The sequence below is a fragment of the Ahaetulla prasina genome, chromosome 2 (genome assembly GCF_028640845.1).
Source record: "Ahaetulla prasina isolate Xishuangbanna chromosome 2, ASM2864084v1, whole genome shotgun sequence".
Lineage (NCBI taxonomy): Eukaryota > Metazoa > Chordata > Lepidosauria > Squamata > Colubridae > Ahaetulla > Ahaetulla prasina.
In genome coordinates this window covers 236348372-236366222 of record NC_080540.1, presented here as the reverse complement: position 1 = coordinate 236366222, position 17851 = coordinate 236348372, and the positions used below count along the sequence as shown (strand labels likewise).

At 36.9% G+C, this 17851-nt stretch overlaps 1 protein-coding gene across 1 annotated transcript in view; it reads left to right on the top strand.

The window, feature by feature from the left end:
- Window positions 1-15161, top strand: part of SLC28A3 (solute carrier family 28 member 3) — a 36942-nt gene extending 21781 nt beyond the window's left edge. Inside the window, exons 9-16 of the mRNA XM_058168067.1 lie at window positions 1198-1323; window positions 1563-1693; window positions 2540-2708; window positions 5887-6084; window positions 8838-8919; window positions 11600-11698; window positions 13584-13686; window positions 14561-15161. Coding sequence (XP_058024050.1) covers window positions 1198-1323; window positions 1563-1693; window positions 2540-2708; window positions 5887-6084; window positions 8838-8919; window positions 11600-11698; window positions 13584-13686; window positions 14561-14681 — 1029 coding nt within the window. The 3' untranslated portion in view covers window positions 14682-15161. The remainder of the gene's footprint in view (window positions 1-1197; window positions 1324-1562; window positions 1694-2539; window positions 2709-5886; window positions 6085-8837; window positions 8920-11599; window positions 11699-13583; window positions 13687-14560) is intronic.
- Window positions 15162-17851: the final 2690 nt, after the last annotated feature.

Genomic DNA, 17851 nt, shown 5'->3' with positions numbered 1-17851 from the left:
AGTAGACATTCTTACATGGGGAGTAAGTTTTAACAATAGTCTCATTCTTTTTTTTCTTTTCTTATTGGTTTATTTCTCATTGTTCTAGAAAACTCGGAAGCAGAATAAATTGGTTATTGATTCCTCCTAGAGCAGAGAGTCTGCCTGATATACAGTACGAGAACATTGCAGGGTCATGCTTTTGCACTAGCCCAGGAGTCTGCAAACTTGGCTCTTTTAAGACTTGTGGACTTCAACTCCCAGAGTTCCTCAGCTTTGCTGGCTGAGGGACTCTGGGAGTTGAAGTCCACAAGTCTTAAAAGAGCCAAGTGTGCAGACCCCTGCACTAACCTAATATTCAGGTCTGGATTTGCATTAGATTATATGAGAAAGGGCATCCAAAATCCATGCAACAGTGTCCAAGATAGGCAGAAGTTTTCTGTCAAGATTTCCTCCTTAATCAGAAACCTATACAATTCTATCTTTTGATCATTTTTTTACCAGAAGAATAAGCCCAATTCAAACTGCAAAAAGCCAAAGAAGAAGATATTCAAAATGTTCATGAAGGTTCTTCTTTTACAAACTCACTAATAAACGAGGGATGGAGGATTCTGTTAAGTTTTCGAGATTCTGATCTTTATCCCTAATTCTTTGCATTAAAACTCCTTGCTGTACTCTATGGTGATTTTTGCTTTCTGGATCAGGGGTCCCAAATCCCTGCTCTGCGGTCAGCTACCAGGCCACAGCCTGTTGGCAACGGGGCAACAAAAGCGGTGAGTGAGCGCAGGAAGCTCCATTTGCACAAGGGGTATGCACATGTGCAACACCATCCCCTCTCCCCTCGCTGCCACTGCTATCAGTCCACAGGGCCAGAAACATTGGGGACCACTGTCCTGATCATATCTGTAGAGAAAAAACAGGCAGAGCTTGGGGATGGAGTTAAACACATCATCATTTAAGAGTCCTTACACTGCTACAAGTGACCCAAGTTCAGCCCCCCTTGAATTTGTTGATTCTTATCTAGTGCAATTTAGTGCTGACCATTAGTTGACCGGATTCTTGTTCATAGGCTTAAATAATAAATCATCTGTGTTGCAACTTAGCATGTGGTCCTGATCTGTTGCGCCTGACACTGTGGCACGGTACTTGATGGATCATTCTAACATATAAGAGCAAGATGACACTAAAATCCACTTACTTGATTTCTCTTCCTTGCAGTCGGAGTCCCCTCTCATGGTAAAGCCGTATCTGCCCTATGTTACCAAGTCTGAACTCCATGCTATCATGACCGCTGGTTTTGCCACCATTGCTGGAAGTGTTTTAGGAGCATATATTTCCTTTGGGGTAAGAATGGAAGCACAGTAATTGATGATTATTATTTTATCTTGTTTGTACTCAGGAGTTTGTGTTGTTAAACATGATTGGTTTTCATTAGTCTGTTTTGCCTCATTGGGCGTGTGTGTGTGTGTGTGTGTGTGTGTGTGTGTGTGTGAGAGAGAGAGAGAGAGAGAGAGAGAGTGTTTCCTCATTCTTTGAAGCTATCCTAACCCTAATGATACGAATAATTTGTTTTCATTTGTCAGGTTTCAGCTTCTCATTTATTAACTGCTTCCGTGATGTCAGCACCAGCAGCGTTAGCTATTGCTAAACTCTTTTGGCCTGAAACTGAAAATCCCCAGATAAATGCACAACAGGATACAAAAATGGAAAAAGGGTAAGCAATTTATATGTTTGTATTACATTTTCATGGGTGCTGGACTTAGTAACGCTTTGAAAAACCATAGAGATAGATGCTCATCTATGGACGATTCAGTTAACTGAAACTTGAAGAAACATACCTGGGGACACAAAGTCGTTTTTGACTGATTTGAGCAAAGTCATCTGTAATGAAAAGAATTTACTGAGGTAATATTGCCATCATTCCCATGCCAATGAGATCCTGCCACCTCAGACAGAAGTTCAAAAATCAACTGAAATTTATTCCCATTAGCGCCCGACTGTAAGAAGAAAAAAGAGCAGCTTTTGCTAGTTTTCACATAGCCATTTGAAAACAGAAAAAGTCAGAAAAAATTAAAGCTCAGATGATTTCTCATAATCTGAGAACTTTTAAATAAGGGAAAATATAATTGGCCATTCAGCTCTCTGGTAGCCATAAGCTCACTTAGCACAAATGTGATTCACCTCCTAACTCACAGGCAATGATTATGATCAAATAATTCATCAACATCTAATAATTAACAATAATCAATTATTAATTAACATTAAATTTATTAACAGCTGCTTGAGGTTATTTATTCTATTCCCTTCACTGTAGGATCAACAGATGCTAAAGATCGGCATTCCTGTTTAATGCCCTTATAAGGGCTTTTTACATTCACAAAAGGTTATCTCAGTGTCAAAAATTATTAAATATTATTTTGGTTGCTGGCCCTCCTGATATTTTAAAACGGACGAATACTGTTATTGTAAGGGAAAGATAGTTCTGACTGTTTGGTTGTCTAAGTTGCACTTTGAGCCATAGAAATATATTAATGTGCGCCTTTTCTTTTTGCTGCCAAAGAGAAGCTAGGAACCTGCTGGAAGCTGCCAGCCAAGGTGCCAGTGCTGCTATCCCGCTGGTAGCCAACATTGCTGTGAATCTGATTGCCTTCCTTGCTTTGCTGGCCTTCTTTAATGCAGTCCTGTCTTGGCTGGGGAACATGTTTGACTACCCACAACTGAGCTTTGAGGTATTGTCCTATTAGCTGTTAGCTCAAGCAAGAGGCAAGGGATATGCAGCCTAGACCTCACTTCAGCCTACTATTTGGATAGGATAGGATAGGATAGGATAGGATAGGATAGGATAGGATAGGATAGGATAGGATAGGATAGGATAGGATAGGATAGGATAGGATAAGACAGGACAGGACAGGACAGGACAGGACAGGACAGGACAGAACGCTTTATTGGCCAAGTGTGATTGGACACACAAGGAATTTGTCTTTAGTGGAGAAGCTCTCAGGCACATAAAAATATAAGTGATAAAGCATGATCGTAGTCATCATAAATACATTCATCATGAATCATAAGATACAAGCATCCAAATTTTGATCCCTTGACCATGGGGATGCTACAACAGTCATAAGTTTGAAAAACAGTCATAAGTCACTTTTTTCAGTGCCATTGTGAGTTTGAACAGTCACTAAACAAATGGTTGTAAGTCGAAGACTACCTGTATACCTTAAAGAAAAAAATTCTACTTGTATCCGGATGGTCATGACAAATAAGTCACACAAATTCTGTATCTTGCAGTTTACAGATAAAGGCATTACTTCTATGATATCGTCTGTTTGGTTAATATACCCAGATCATATGTATGAAAACTGGGTTCACAACTCGAGGCTTCAAAGTCACCGCCCCAGTAATCTCCACAGGTTTATACAATCATTTGATGTAATAATTATTATGATTAAGCTTACAGACACAAATAACTAAAGTTGTTGCCAAACTTAGCTTTTCTAAGTCACATAAGGATATTAATATTAAATATATAAGTAGAAGGGAATTATATTTTTTAAACATACATTTAATTAAACTTACACATACATGAAATAAAACCTGACCCCACCTTTGATCCCCATATAACTGCTCAAAACCCGTGAAAAATCAGGTGTACTTCGGTTAAACACACCTAGAAAAAAGGTTCCCACTTCAGTAAAAACTGCTGATTAATCTAGACAATCAGCTAACATATTCACAATGAGCAAGAAATGATTGGATGGAAAGCAAGGAAAAAGAACTGGATGACTGTCCCTGCTTTAACTGTGTACTATGAGCAGATGGGTCTAAAATGCAAGTATAAATAAATAAAAAAGGGAAATGATCACATGGAGGTAAAGGGCAGAATTAATTCATTACAGGTTGAGCCAATTATTTATGTATTATTAGGGCATGCCTAAATGCAGAACCTTCTGCATTAAAGTGCTTCCGCGTAATGTAACATATGGTACGGTGGAAATGATAAATGGGTGGGAAAAACAACATTTAGAATGGCAAAAAGGAAAGAAGGGGTTCAATTCCCATCGAGAGCAAAAAGAATATCAATTTAAGCATAGAAGAAAAATATGGCAGGCTACGTGTAGATGCTTACCTTGGAAGCAGCCGCAGTCCTGATGCAGTTAAAGAAAAGAGTAATGGATTGCTTAACAATCTAATGATGCTTCATCTATCTAGCTACAAGGGACCATTTATAAAAGCACTCAGTGAGGAGGTTATTAATGCAGTAAACAAAAGGGATACAGCTGGCCTGGACAGTTTCCCAAGAGAATTTTTTTTTTCCTGCTTTCTAATGGAGCATAAAAGGAACACAAATACCTTTTGAGCACAATATTCAACCTAGTTGAGAGTGGGCCCAGTTGCCTGATAGGCAAAGAGATCCTAATTAATTAAAATGTGGCTCCTTCCTGCCTGTCTGCTTTATTTTGAACATTCATTTGCAAAAGTATGTTTCACTCCAATCCACAGACTCCAAGTAGGGTAGAAAGAGAATTGACCCACATCTCCCATCCCAAGCCACGTTACAGATTTTATTCCTCTGTGTAAGTTTTTGGTGCTTATTTAACCGCCGGATTAATTTTTTGTTCCCAGTGGCTCAGAAATATCAATTCCTTTTACCTTTGAGCAAAAGGCTGTGAATGAATTCAGTGGGTATTTGGTATTAGCCAATCTGAAAGAAAATAATGCCTTTGATCTACTGAAGCAGATTTTGAAGTTTCGAGAATGTGGCGAGTTAAGCAATGCTGTGACCGCCCTTTCTCAGCACTTGATCTGGATAGAGAGCAATATGTTAAAATTGAACCCTGGCAAGATAGAGTGGCTTTGAGTGCCACTTTGGGTGTACTTTTGGTACCATCCTTGGTAATGGATGAGGTTGCACTGCCCCAGACATTTGTACGTTCCATCTGTTAGTCTAATGCCATCCTATCAATAGGATAAATGTTCAACAGTGGATGCTCTAAGAGCTGCACCTACCATTAATAATTATCTGGTGTCTCTTTCTCAATTGTCCTAGATGAGAAAGAAAAGACTTTAGCATAGGAATCATCATCATCATCTTCTTTTAACGATTCCATAACCCCTTGCATGGTCTGGGCAACTGAATGAGCTAACAGAGTATTTTACTGGCCAGATGCCCTTCCTGTTGCCAATGCGGAGTTTTGTTCAGCAGATATATTTTCTTTGTGCCCAGAGAAAGAAATATCTGCCTCTATCTAAGTTCAAACTCAGTCTGATTGTGAGGCGAGAGCTCCACCTTTAGGCCACTGCACCACTCTACTTTAGCATAGGAATGACTAAATTAAATTGGAGTTAAATTAAACTAAATTGGTAGGAAGGAATTAAGGGTTTTGTCCCCCTCTAAATTGGGATCTCTTTCACTATTTTTGGCAAAACAGCTCAGTCTGAGATGTAGAATTCCACAGAGTGGTTTGACGTTCTGGCAATCCATTTAATTTGATGATCTTGCAAGTAGTATTCTTGAGATATAATATTGATATAATAATGTTTTGCTATTCATTCTCGCCACTCAATATATAATTTTGCAGATTCAATCATCAATCTCTTGAAAATAGAGGACAGTTTTATGTTATTCTTGGATCTAAACCAATTCCTATTTAAAGGGTTTTAAGTTTTTTATTTCAGTTATATTTTTTCTCTTTCTGATGTAGTGTCCATAATAAATAGACTGTTTAACCTTGAGACTACATTGCTAGATAAAACTTTTGGCTGATTATAATACATTTTAGGCATACTGGATTTATTGCCTCTACTATCCTACTCCAAAAAACTGCTTGTGTGCTCAGTAAGTCAATAGGTACTCAATAACTTTATGGCTCATATTTCTCTTTGTTCTGGTTTTCCCCCTTATAGATAATCTGTTCATATCTATTCATGCCATTGTCTTTTATGATGGGAGTAGATTGGGAAGACAGCTTTATTGTTGGTGGGCTCCTTGGTTATAAGACTTTCTTCAATGAATTTGTGGCTTATGAACACCTTGCAAACTTGATTAAACTACGAAAGAAGGGAGGACAAATGTACATCAACGGTGTGAAACAGTACTTGAGTGTAAGTATTCCTGTACAACTCTGTGTCATTAAATCAAATACTTCATAGATTTTTGTCCAGTGGACTTTCCTAGAACATATTTCTGAATTAAAGTGACTATGTTAGGCATGTGTTCCTACAGATGTGAAGCCACAATTGATATAAATATTTTTGTATTACCATTTTCTTGTGGTTCATAATCCAAGTTGTGCCTTGGTTGTATTTAATAATGTTGTCTAACAATCAAATGAACACTTGTATGACTGTATATGATTTTAGCACTGAAGCAAGGTAGAGGTCAAAAAGAAGGAAAATTCTGATTTATCAGTAATCTGCTACAGACACAACATTGGATGTAATGTAAAACAATTGAGAACCATTGTAAACAAGGAATGGGATAAAACCACATCATCCAGTGGTGGGATTCAGCCAGTTCACACCACTTTGGGAGAACCGGTTGTTAACTTTCTGAGCAGTTTGGCAAACTGGTTGTTGGAAGAAATCATTAGTCAGAGAACCGGTTGTTAAATTACTTGAATCCCACCACTGGCATCGCCTTAGACCTAAGTTTTTACATTACTTTAAAAAAAAAGATAATTTACATTACCTCTGGCAAAGAAGGGGAAATTTTCATATTTGGTTTGAGGGCATCAGAATAGACTTTTCTGGGAATTTACATGAGTTGTCTTCAACAGTTATGGATAAATTTGTAACTTCAGTTCTTAGACCTATATTGTGCCAAAACAGGAGACCGAGGACACGTTTTTCACTAATCTTTCCTAATTCAAAGATAGAAAAAAGATCTTTGAAATTTAAACTAAGAGAAAGGATTTTTCACGACTGGAAAGTTTTACCTGAGGTTTAAAAGTAAATCTAGCTATTTGTAGTCAAATTTGGCTGCGTGAAGCATGAAGCACAAGTTGCAAATGTGTTTTCCTGATAATATATAATGTGTTATAAATTAGTGATCACCGGGTTGTGGGGCGGGGGGAATTATTGAAGGATTTTTTTTTCCAGAAACTGTTGCAAAGCTGCAAATATAATCAAGAATTCATGCTCATATGATCTCACCAGTTCATCACCTAAACTAATTAATTTCCATTGCAGCTAAAGTTCAAGAAGAAAACACACTGACACCAGTTTTCTAGAAGAATCTCTGTTGCTCTGAAATGTTAGGAATAAGCAGTTTTATCATTGGTAGGATCTTTAGTTTTCAGTTTTTTATCAGATCCTAGGCCCTCCTATTCCCCTGCCGAGTTTTAAGTCCTTTAATTATTCGAAGAGAGGTGACTTTTCAGCTACCCAAACTCATTGTGAATAACACTCCAAACAAGCCCTAGTTTTATGTCAGTTTGTACATCCTGTTATAATCAGTTGGGAGGGTATACTGCTACGAATGATGTCTCTATGGTTTAAGTTCCAGCGAAGTGCAGATCATGGGTCAGCTTAAAACTTTCTGGGGTATTGATGGAAGTACGAAGGGACCAAATTGCTAAGGCCGCAGTTCTACTACTGTGTATTCAGCTAAAACATTGAGAACAGCAGGAAAGAGAAGTGGGAATTTGCTCTCATACATTTGCTGTCCTTGAATTAAGATGATACTATTAGATGAATTCATTGGGGTGAAAGCAAATTTGCTACTAGCATTGCAGCTTTTGTGATATGGATTTTATAAGTTTTGGAAAAAAAATGAAACTAAAATATTTATTATGTTTACAAAACAAAACCTGGCTACTGCATTGACTCGTTTTCTGGATTCACACAGTATGTTGAATCAGACACTTAGTAACTGCCCTGGGATACAACATACTAGTGCACCGCCCCCCCCCACACACACACACAAACCAACCTTAACCAAGTTTAATACTTTGTAGAAATACAACTGCTAGCTAGGCCATTAAACCTACCCTGATTAATCTAAGTTCTAGTCCATTAGGAATTTTGTTCCAAATAATTTAGCCATAATCATGATAGTTGTGTGGTGTAATTGGAGGAAACATTCAGGAAAATATTTTGCACTTTATTGTTCGAAAAACTTGCAAAAATCATTTTTAACATGACCACAGGATAATGCAAATCTGTTCACTAAGGGAAGCTGTGCTTCTTCAGACAATTTCATTTTTTAAAGATTTTTTGTCTTTAAGATATCATATATACTAAGCCTACTCATTCTTTTGAAAATCGTATGCAGAGTGACATCAATATGAACAACATTCAAATGTGTTCATGATTAGAATTGACACACTATGCGCATGTTCCATTTTCTACTAAGAAATGTTTTTGATGCAAAATAGCTGGCACATCTGAAATAGCCTTGGCAATTAAGTATTACATGTGTTTGCTAATGGATTCAGACATGCCAGTGTTGAAATTAGCTACATTTTGAGAAATTCTAGTCACTATCAGGAAACCAAAAACTAAAGTGAAATTTGATAATTTTTTTTACTGGAAGTTCAAGTTCTCTATTTCAGCACTATATATATAGATTCACACACACACACACATATTCATAAATCTAGTCATGGGAACCAAATATTTTATCTGATAAATATATAAAGGATATGAAAATATTCTATTTATGGTTTCTTCTAATATGAAATTCTTTGTAGCAGGGAAGGGAGGAGTGTGGAGGAAGTCCTAATTTATTGTCATTCCAAAACCATACGCCGACATTATATCCATATTGTATGTTCAAATTACCATTAGCCACAAACTAAAAACTATTTCTATTTCTCAAAGAGAAAGTAATTGGTCTTTTATTTGCTTTATTTCAGATACGATCCGAAACAATTGCCACTTACGCTCTTTGTGGATTTGCAAATTTTGGTTCAGTGGGAATGGTACTTGGAGCACTATGTAAGAATCATGTATACTTCATATATTATAGAAAAGACCCGGCAGTGCTGGGGATGGAGTTAAGGTTAAGCACATCATCAGCTTAGAGTCATTACCTTGCCACAAATGGTCTAAATCCAACCCCTCTTGAATTCTGTTGACTCTATCTGGTGCCAATATAGTATTGAACTTTAGCTGACTAGACAGTTTTGTATAGACTTCAGCAATACATTTTTTTTTGAACTTCAACTTAATGTATGATCCTGATCCTTTGCACCTGCCATACACAGAGCAATTTGAAAGACTAATGTCTATTTTTAAAACAAGGTATTTTGCTGTGATGAGCAATAGCTCACCCTTCACCTTTGGAGATTGTAGAATGATCAAAATTACTGACTTTTTTGGCACTGCAAAAACATTCCAAACATTCTGCAATTCATATGTTGTTGTTGGAAAGAATTGTTGATACACTGAATTTTTTTTATAGGTAACAGAGCCATTCAAACACTTTGAAGCACAAAATCTTATTAACCTTCCTCTAGTGCTTCATGTAAACTTGGACGAACCTCTCATCACAGGATTAGTCCAAAAATAGCAGATTTGCTCCAGAATTAAGCAGGTTTTTCCTGTTTATATGTAATTGTATCCATTTCGGATGAAAATTGAAATAAACATTGAAATGGTTTCAGTGAAATGGTTTCAGTCTGGATAACTTTTAAAATACTCTGTTTTATATGTTATGAAGCAGAAGTAAATGATTCCAGGGTTAACATTTAATGTAATTATGTTTCAAGACAATTGCTTGATCTAATATTAGTGCTTTGAGGCTGAGGAACTCTTACTAAAATGCACCTCAATCTTTAAAAAATAAATTAGTCTTAAGCCTGTGTTTTTAGCCTCTGTTGGGGTCAATCAGTAATTTGTAAATTCAGCATCTAAAACACTTCAGATCTCCAAAGCAGCAACAGCCTTTGCCTAGATAATATTGGACACTGGGAAACAATGTCCATGCTTATCTAGAGTTGGTGTTATTTGGAAGATTAGACTTCATAATATTTGAATTACTTTACAAGTAAGAATGAGATGTGTCCCATTTCAACAGCAAATCTGCTGCCTCACATGAGCTCCTCCAAGACAGTTCAAAGCTTTTTGAGTATTCTCTCAAAACAGTAGCTTTGCCCAGCTTATGCAGATCTTCATTATCTCATCCCTATCTCGGCTGGGGGCTAAGATCTGTATTATATTTTCACTTTCTGATAGTTCAGGATGTTCAAAAGATTCTGTTCCAATTCCTTTCTCGGTGTTTCTTCCACATGAGATTTCATTTTATATTCTCCCAAAACATGGATATTAGAATTTATGGAGAATGAGTGACGTAGTTTTAGAGATGGCCCTATTCTTCTTTCTCATATGTTTACAATCCTGTGATTCAAAAAAAGCATTCAAAAGCAGTTCCAATCAACATCAGCTGCAAAATATTTCACAAATACTTCAAGTTAAGTCCAAAAGCTGGCAAGATATTGTCTTACAACTAAGTGGCTATAGGTATAATTCTATTATTCATAGCCAGGACTGAAAAATAAACATATTTCTGCTCTTCCAAACTGGGCAGGGGAACAAATCTTGAGATATTGATGTTTAAGAAGATATTAACATGAGTATATGGCCATCTTATGTCTGTCATCATAATTGAGTACTGAATAAATGCTAACACTTCTACAGATGGGGAAATATTGTTTGGCAGTGATGAACCTTAGAGCAGGGGTCTCCAACCTTGGCAACTTGAAGACTTGTGGACTTCAACTTTGCTGGCTGAGGAATTCTGGGAGTTGAAGTCCACAAGTCTTCAAGTTGCCAAGGTTGGAGACCCCTGCCTTAGAGCATGGGCACCATGGGGAAATATTGGAAAGGGAATTGGCTCACCCTGCCTCTTGATTGCTAACCCTGGTTACCAACCTGCAAGTTTGAAAAGGAGTCTGATAAACACACTCCATCCTCATAATGTCTTGATGCCAAAATAATTTGAAATATTCAAATAGTAGGATAATGCCAACCTGACTATAGATTGAAACTGGAAGGATTTTGGGATAAGAAGACTGGTTAGGTGGAAGTGCCATGAAACATTCAGAATGATGCCCTCAAACAAAACTGCAGATATTCATACTACATATCAGTGAACTAAAAAAGGGAAGTGTTAAGAAGATAAAACAGAAATTCCATACTGATTCATCAAAAACTTAGTATAAACAGTAGCTTATTAGTAAATAAAGAACGCCACATCACTTTTAAAGGAAATGAATGGAAGGCAATTGCACAAACTTTGAAGAAGCTATTGGAACACAGAAAGAAATGTCCTTTCTATTATGTCGATATACTATATAATATTTTTGTGAATTTATGTGAAATTGACTAATTATTGTATTAATTTGAATACAATTAATTTGCATTAAAGGCAAGGAAAACCTTTGTGGATTCAGGGACAGAGAATTGGTTTAAATTCTGCACCATTTAATCAAGTGAACTTTCGTTTGAAAAGATATTGCCAATATCATTTATGGTTATCTAACTGTATCTATCCTAGGTAGCAAGAATCTTTACTGAAGCTGCTCTAGAGATTATAAAAGTGTTAGACAAGCATTGTACAGATGTCTCAACATTGCATAATGCTCATGTGTTTCTTTTCTTCTATTCACATCTCCAGCATCCTTGGCTCCCTCCAGGAAGAGAGACATTGCGGGAGGAGCCTTCAGGGCTATGATTGCTGGTACTGTGGCTTGCTTCATGACAGCTTGCGTTGCAGGTATTGTAACATTACATGCCACCATTTTATGTCTGACATGATCCAGATCCTTTATGCTGCATGGCGGAAATTGAACTTTCCCATTGAAATCAGTGGAGTTTTTAGAAAGACTTAAATTTGACATAATTGTGCTTCAGTGATATCATTGTTTGGTTCTGAATAGAAAGAAGGAGCAAATCCCTGATTAACTATTGGTATGATAGCAAATATAATGGCTTAGATTTTTTTTAAAAAGTTGAAGGAAGGGACTTTCCCTTCTATCATCCCCCAGAAGCCTTTGAAGGCCTCTCTACGCAGACATCAGCCTCTCCCCTTACAGTCTCTGCCTCAATTTTGTTCCCTATACAAAACCATCGAGTGCAGCTGGTGTTTCATCTTTCTGTCTTCAAAAAGCTGCTGATGGAGGAAGCAACTAAGTCATCCCTCAAAAACTGGAGAAAATGGTGACAAGATGCTACAGAAGAATCTTAGTTTTAAGAGTCAGGGAGAAGATTCTGGAAAGCAGAGCTAGTTAAAATTTCTCACTTGTGGGAACTCTTCCAGAAGAAATGCTACAAAGCTGTGATTCTTATTGGGCACCGCTTCCCAAGTCCTACCTGTGCCCCACATCATTATGGCATCACAGTGCAGATTAGCGCATCCCCTCTGTGTGAAAAAGCTCAGAGTCCTCTCAGGAGCCTCTTCCAGGAATCATCTTCCTTAAATGGAAGGTAAAAAATGAAAGGCAAAACATCTATCAAAAATTGGGTAAAGAAACTTATAAGATGAAGTTCTTTGCCGCAAAAGGTAATTCTATCCAATTTGGCATATATATTTTTGTCTCCTTCCACCCACATTTCTCTCTGACTGTATCATACAAATTTTCCTAATACGTGGAAAAGGTTTCTTCAGGAACCCCTCGAAATGAAACACACAAACACATTCACTCTGTTTCCACTGGTACTTTTTTAGAGTTAAAATAATGCCTGAAATAATGAGAGTCACTTGGAAGCATAAATGTAAATGTATTTTTAATTATTCAGGCAAAAATAGATATTTTTCATTCCCTAAGATCAGGCTTTTTAAAAGGGCAGCTCTTCACATGCAGACTTGAACAAAACACTTAAGATACTGAACGTTTGTTTAACAAAGCTCAGATTTTAGTATCCAAGGCCTATTCAGAGACCATTGTGGTGGACTTTAGTATTTAGTATTTATTAAATTTCTATACCGTCCTTCTCCTGAAGGATTCACAATCTGCACAATCACCTGAGAAGAGTTCATGCAACTGGTTGGTGCTCCTGCCTACAGCCCAATACAATTTTAAAGACTTCTCCTTCCAATATTTTGAATACTCTGGTAATTTGTTTAATGAATTGAAGGAAAACTTTTTGAATGCATGCACTTTTTAAAAGGTGAAAGGAATAAGTAAAATTTAAAACAGTTTTTCTGAACTGTGAATCTAATAGCTGAGACCATAAGAATCTATTAGGACATTATCTAACACAGTTGCTTATTTGGGTGGCCCTGTTTCTGACATGCCACGGAGTGGGAGTTGGGGACCCCTGATCTAATATGCTATGGGTCTTGCCCTTGAGATATTTTTCAATTCTGTAAAAAAAAAAAAATTACAGGCTTCTGGTGAGTTGTGTTTGCACACAAAGATTATGTCTGAACGGGTCAAAAAATATAGGTGTTATGATAGATTATGCACAGTCCCTGAAAGGGATTCTGAAAACCACAACCCAGCTCCTCTGCAAACCAATCCATTCAATGTCAGTTTAACTAAATTAAACAACCTTATGAAAAACAGAAACGAAGTACAAGTCAGAGTCTCAGTGAATTTGTTGCCATAACCCAGAGACACTATTTCTTAATACAAATATCTTTTCTGATCCTTTTTCAGGTATACTATCTGAAAATCCATGCACAACGTTATTACAAAGCAACTTCAATGAGAATGACAATAGCACAGAAATAATTGCTTGCTGCTTAAACCTCTTTAACAGGTAATTAGGTCAGAATCTCGTGTCATAGAGATCATACATGAAGTCAAACTACTTATTGCTCCAGGAACACTGTATGTGAAATGAACTATAATATATAAAGGTATGGCATAATAATATTTCAGAAATTCCTGAAGATGGTTTTTTTGAAAGGGTAATAAAAGGCTGATTTTTAAAAAAAAATTGCTTCCATACTTAAAGAACTTCCATGCTCTTTAAGACAGCACAGTAATTTAAATTTGAACACCTTTCCTTAGTTTGACTATATGGTTTTTGAAGATTTATGGTAAAATTTTATCTTCAGTGATGCATTTGCAGTTCATTAAGAGTTCTCTTATCTGGTATATATATTTGGAAATCTTATAGATGTATAATCAGGAGCAGACGTATTAGTGAGAAATGCAGTTTACACCTTTTCTTTTTTCCAGTTAATACCTTATTTTAAACAACCTTACTCTAAGCAGGAGGCTAACACACAAACAAAGACTTCTGCATGCACAGAATTTTTCCCACAGGCCAAATACTAATTTAGGAAGAATGGGAACCTCTCAAAGAAATCTGGCGAGTTTTGTTACATTTGTTAATTTTATTATTCTGTTCTAGCTAGTCTGAAATAATCATACCGATTCATTGCCAATGACACAAGCTGTTCGTTGTGCAAGAACATTTTGAAAATATTATTCATAATGGACATTTTATCCATTGCATTTTCTGTTTTACAATTTATAATAATGTTGTAATCCACTGATAAAATGTTAAGTATGATAAGTAATTTTTATTTTTATTTTTATTTTTATTTTTATTATTATTATTATTATTATTATTATTATTATTATTATTATTATTATTAAAATCATTCTCTTTTTTTATCAAACAGTGGCAACAGTTCTGCAGAGGTCTTCCCAAAGTCTAACAGCAGTTTAAGATCCTTGCACCAATGTTGCCAACTTCTGGGCCCATCCAAGGTTAATTGTAGCTCGGTCACTCCATTATCTTAAGCTGTTGCATAGGATTCAAATTCATGGTGGATGAACAGAAAAGACAAGATGGACATGGGGTGATCTTGTTGCTAATGTAAACAGGGAAAAAACTTGATTTAATTTAAAGTGGAGTGATAGCTATCTGCACCCTCTATTTTCATAATGTTGCTGCTGAAGGACGTTGATATATTTGTAAGGAGAGAAAAAACTTGCACACACATATATCACAATTCACTTTTAAGGTTTAGAATGACATTTGAATCTGAAATGGCTTCCATCTTGGATATATAGAAATAACTTGACAACTCATTGTAGGTTAGGTCTGGTTTGCACCAATTCCCAGTAGTGTCTGAATGGATCCTGTTGATACACTAAGCCACTAAACTTGGTTAAAATGCAGCCTGGGGTGGGATAAGATGGAGACACATTCAGTCACATTAATTCAATTTGAACCCATCAGAGAAATATTCAATAATTATATAATATGACTCTAAATTTGCTTAATTTACACCTTTCAGTTTCTGTTTAGATACATATCATCTGTTTAGAGACCCTGTTTTGTTCTACTGAGATAAGATTGTTATTTTAATGTGATCTTAAGTATGTCTGCTCAGAATTAAGCTGCTTCTTTTCTCCATATGGACCTTATTTCCAAATCCAAGTAAAAACACAGGCAACTCAAAAAACTAACGGAACTCCACTTTGGTGTTATAGAGTGTAATAACAGATTTTTAAAATCTTGCCAGAGTTTCCCTCTAGGCCCTCTTGTGCCAAACAAAATCAAAGCAGGGCTATCTTGATTTTCTTTCCTACCCCTTCTTCTTTCCCAGAACTGAATTGTTATTTACTTTAACGGTTACATACTGTACATCACTTGATGTAAAATATATACCGTATATACTCGAGTATAAGCCGAGTTTTTCAGCACGTTTTTTGTGCTGAAAAACGTCCCCTCGGCTTATACTCGGGTCTATACGGCTTATACTCGAGTTTTTTTTTTCCTTTTTTTCACATTTTACCGGACGGCGCGGGGAAGCCCTGCCGGTGCAGTGAGAGGGCGGGGCGGGGGAGCCGCCAGCCTTCTCAGCTGAGGGAGGGAGGGTTTCCTCAACCGGTAGGTGCCTCATTTATTTATTTATTTATTTATTTATTTGTCATAACAATATATACAAGCGTTACATAAAAGGTTATAAATATATGAACGTATATATGAGGAGAAATGAGGTACTAAAAACGTGTATATACATAGGGAAAGAAACAGTAGGACAGGAACGGTAGGCACGTTTGTGCTCTTATGCACGCCCCTTTAGAGTCCTCTTAGGAAAGTGGTGAGGTCAACCGTGGACAGTTTTTGAGTGAAACCTTTGGGGTTATGAGAAGAAACCACAGAGTCAGGTAATGCATTCCAAGTATATACAATTCTGTTACAGAAATCGTGTTTTCTGCAATCTAAACTGGAACGGTTGACATTGAGTTTGAATCTGTTTGTAGCTCTTGTGATATTGTTATTGAAACTAAAAAAGTCATTGACAGGAAGGACATTACAACGGATGATTTTATATGCTAAACCCAGATCCAGTCGAAGGCGACGAAGTTCCAAGTTTTCTAGACCCAAGATATCAAGTCTGGTGGAATAAGGTATTTTATTAGTTTCAGAGGAATGGAGAATTCTTCTCGTAAAATACCTTTGGACACGCTCAACTGTGTTGATGTCAGATATATGGTAAGGGTTCCAGACAGGAGAGCAGTAATCAAGAATTGGCCTAACAAATGTTTTATATGCTCTGGTCAGTAGCATGGTGTTTTTTGAAAAGAAGCTACGTAAAATTAAGTTTCCCACCCTCGGCTTATACTCGAGTCCCCAGTTTACCCCAGTTTTTGGGGTAAAATTGGGGACCTCGGCTTATACTCGGATCGGCTTATATTCGAGTATATACGGTATATAATTTTATAAGCTGGGAATATTTTTTTTTTTTTTATTCAAAAGTTTTATTAGTCAAAAAGGTTTATACAAATACATATCAGGTATGGTAAAATTTTCATTTTCTTATCTAAAATAAAATTTTACTCAAATTTTTAACACATACAACAGCCATAAGGCAAGCAGGTGACACAGTAGCTAAGTTTGCAAATTTTAAATACGTAATAAAGAAGAGTCAAGAATAATCAGAATATCGTACAAAAGGGAATAAGGAAAACCAACACAATCCCGAATATCTTTATCACTTCCTAGTTTTGGATCTCAGAACTCTGGGTTCAGCCTGACCCAACTCCAGGGCAACAGCGGCAGCCGCTTCAGCCCCATGATCTATAACCTCCCTTCTTCAATTCCTGGGTCATCTGATTCCAGGAAGGCTTTGTGTTCCTCCACATAGGCCGTAGCCTCCACAATTGTACTGATTTTTTCGTAATGCCCTCCCGGAAAACCATCAATCCCTCTGGCATCAGCCATCTGAAGCCCACTCCCTTCTGGTACAATTTGCTTGACAAAAAATAATATTTCTTTCTTTTTTCACGTACCTGTCTGGGAATCTGCCTCAGAATGGCTATCTCCCTGCCCCTGTAAATCAGTGCCCCACTCCTATGTTTTCTAAAATTTCATCTCTCGTCTCTCTTCTCACAAATTTGACATGAACCTCTCTGGGAACTGCATGCGTGCGTGCATATTGCAATTAACTCTATAAACTCGATCCACATCCCAATTCATGAAATCAACACCTCTCCCAAGAAATTCTAACAGCAGTTTAAGATCCTTGCACCAATGTTGCCAACTTCTGGGCCCATCCAAGGTTAATTGTAGCTCGGTCACTCCATTATCTTAAGCTGTTGCATAGGATTCAAATTCATGGTGGATGAACAGAAAAGACAAGATGGACATGGGGTGATCTTGTTGCTAATGTAAACAGGGAAAAAACTTGATTTAATTTAAAGTGGAGTGATAGCTATCTGCACCCTCTATTTTCATAATGTTGCTGCTGAAGGACGTTGATATATTTGTAAGGAGAGAAAAAACTTGCACACACATATATCACAATTCACTTTTAAGGTTTAGAATGACATTTGAATCTGAAATGGCTTCCATCTTGGATATATAGAAATAACTTGACAACTCATTGTAGGTTAGGTCTGGTTTGCACCAATTCCCAGTAGTGTCTGAATGGATCCTGTTGATACACTAAGCCACTAAA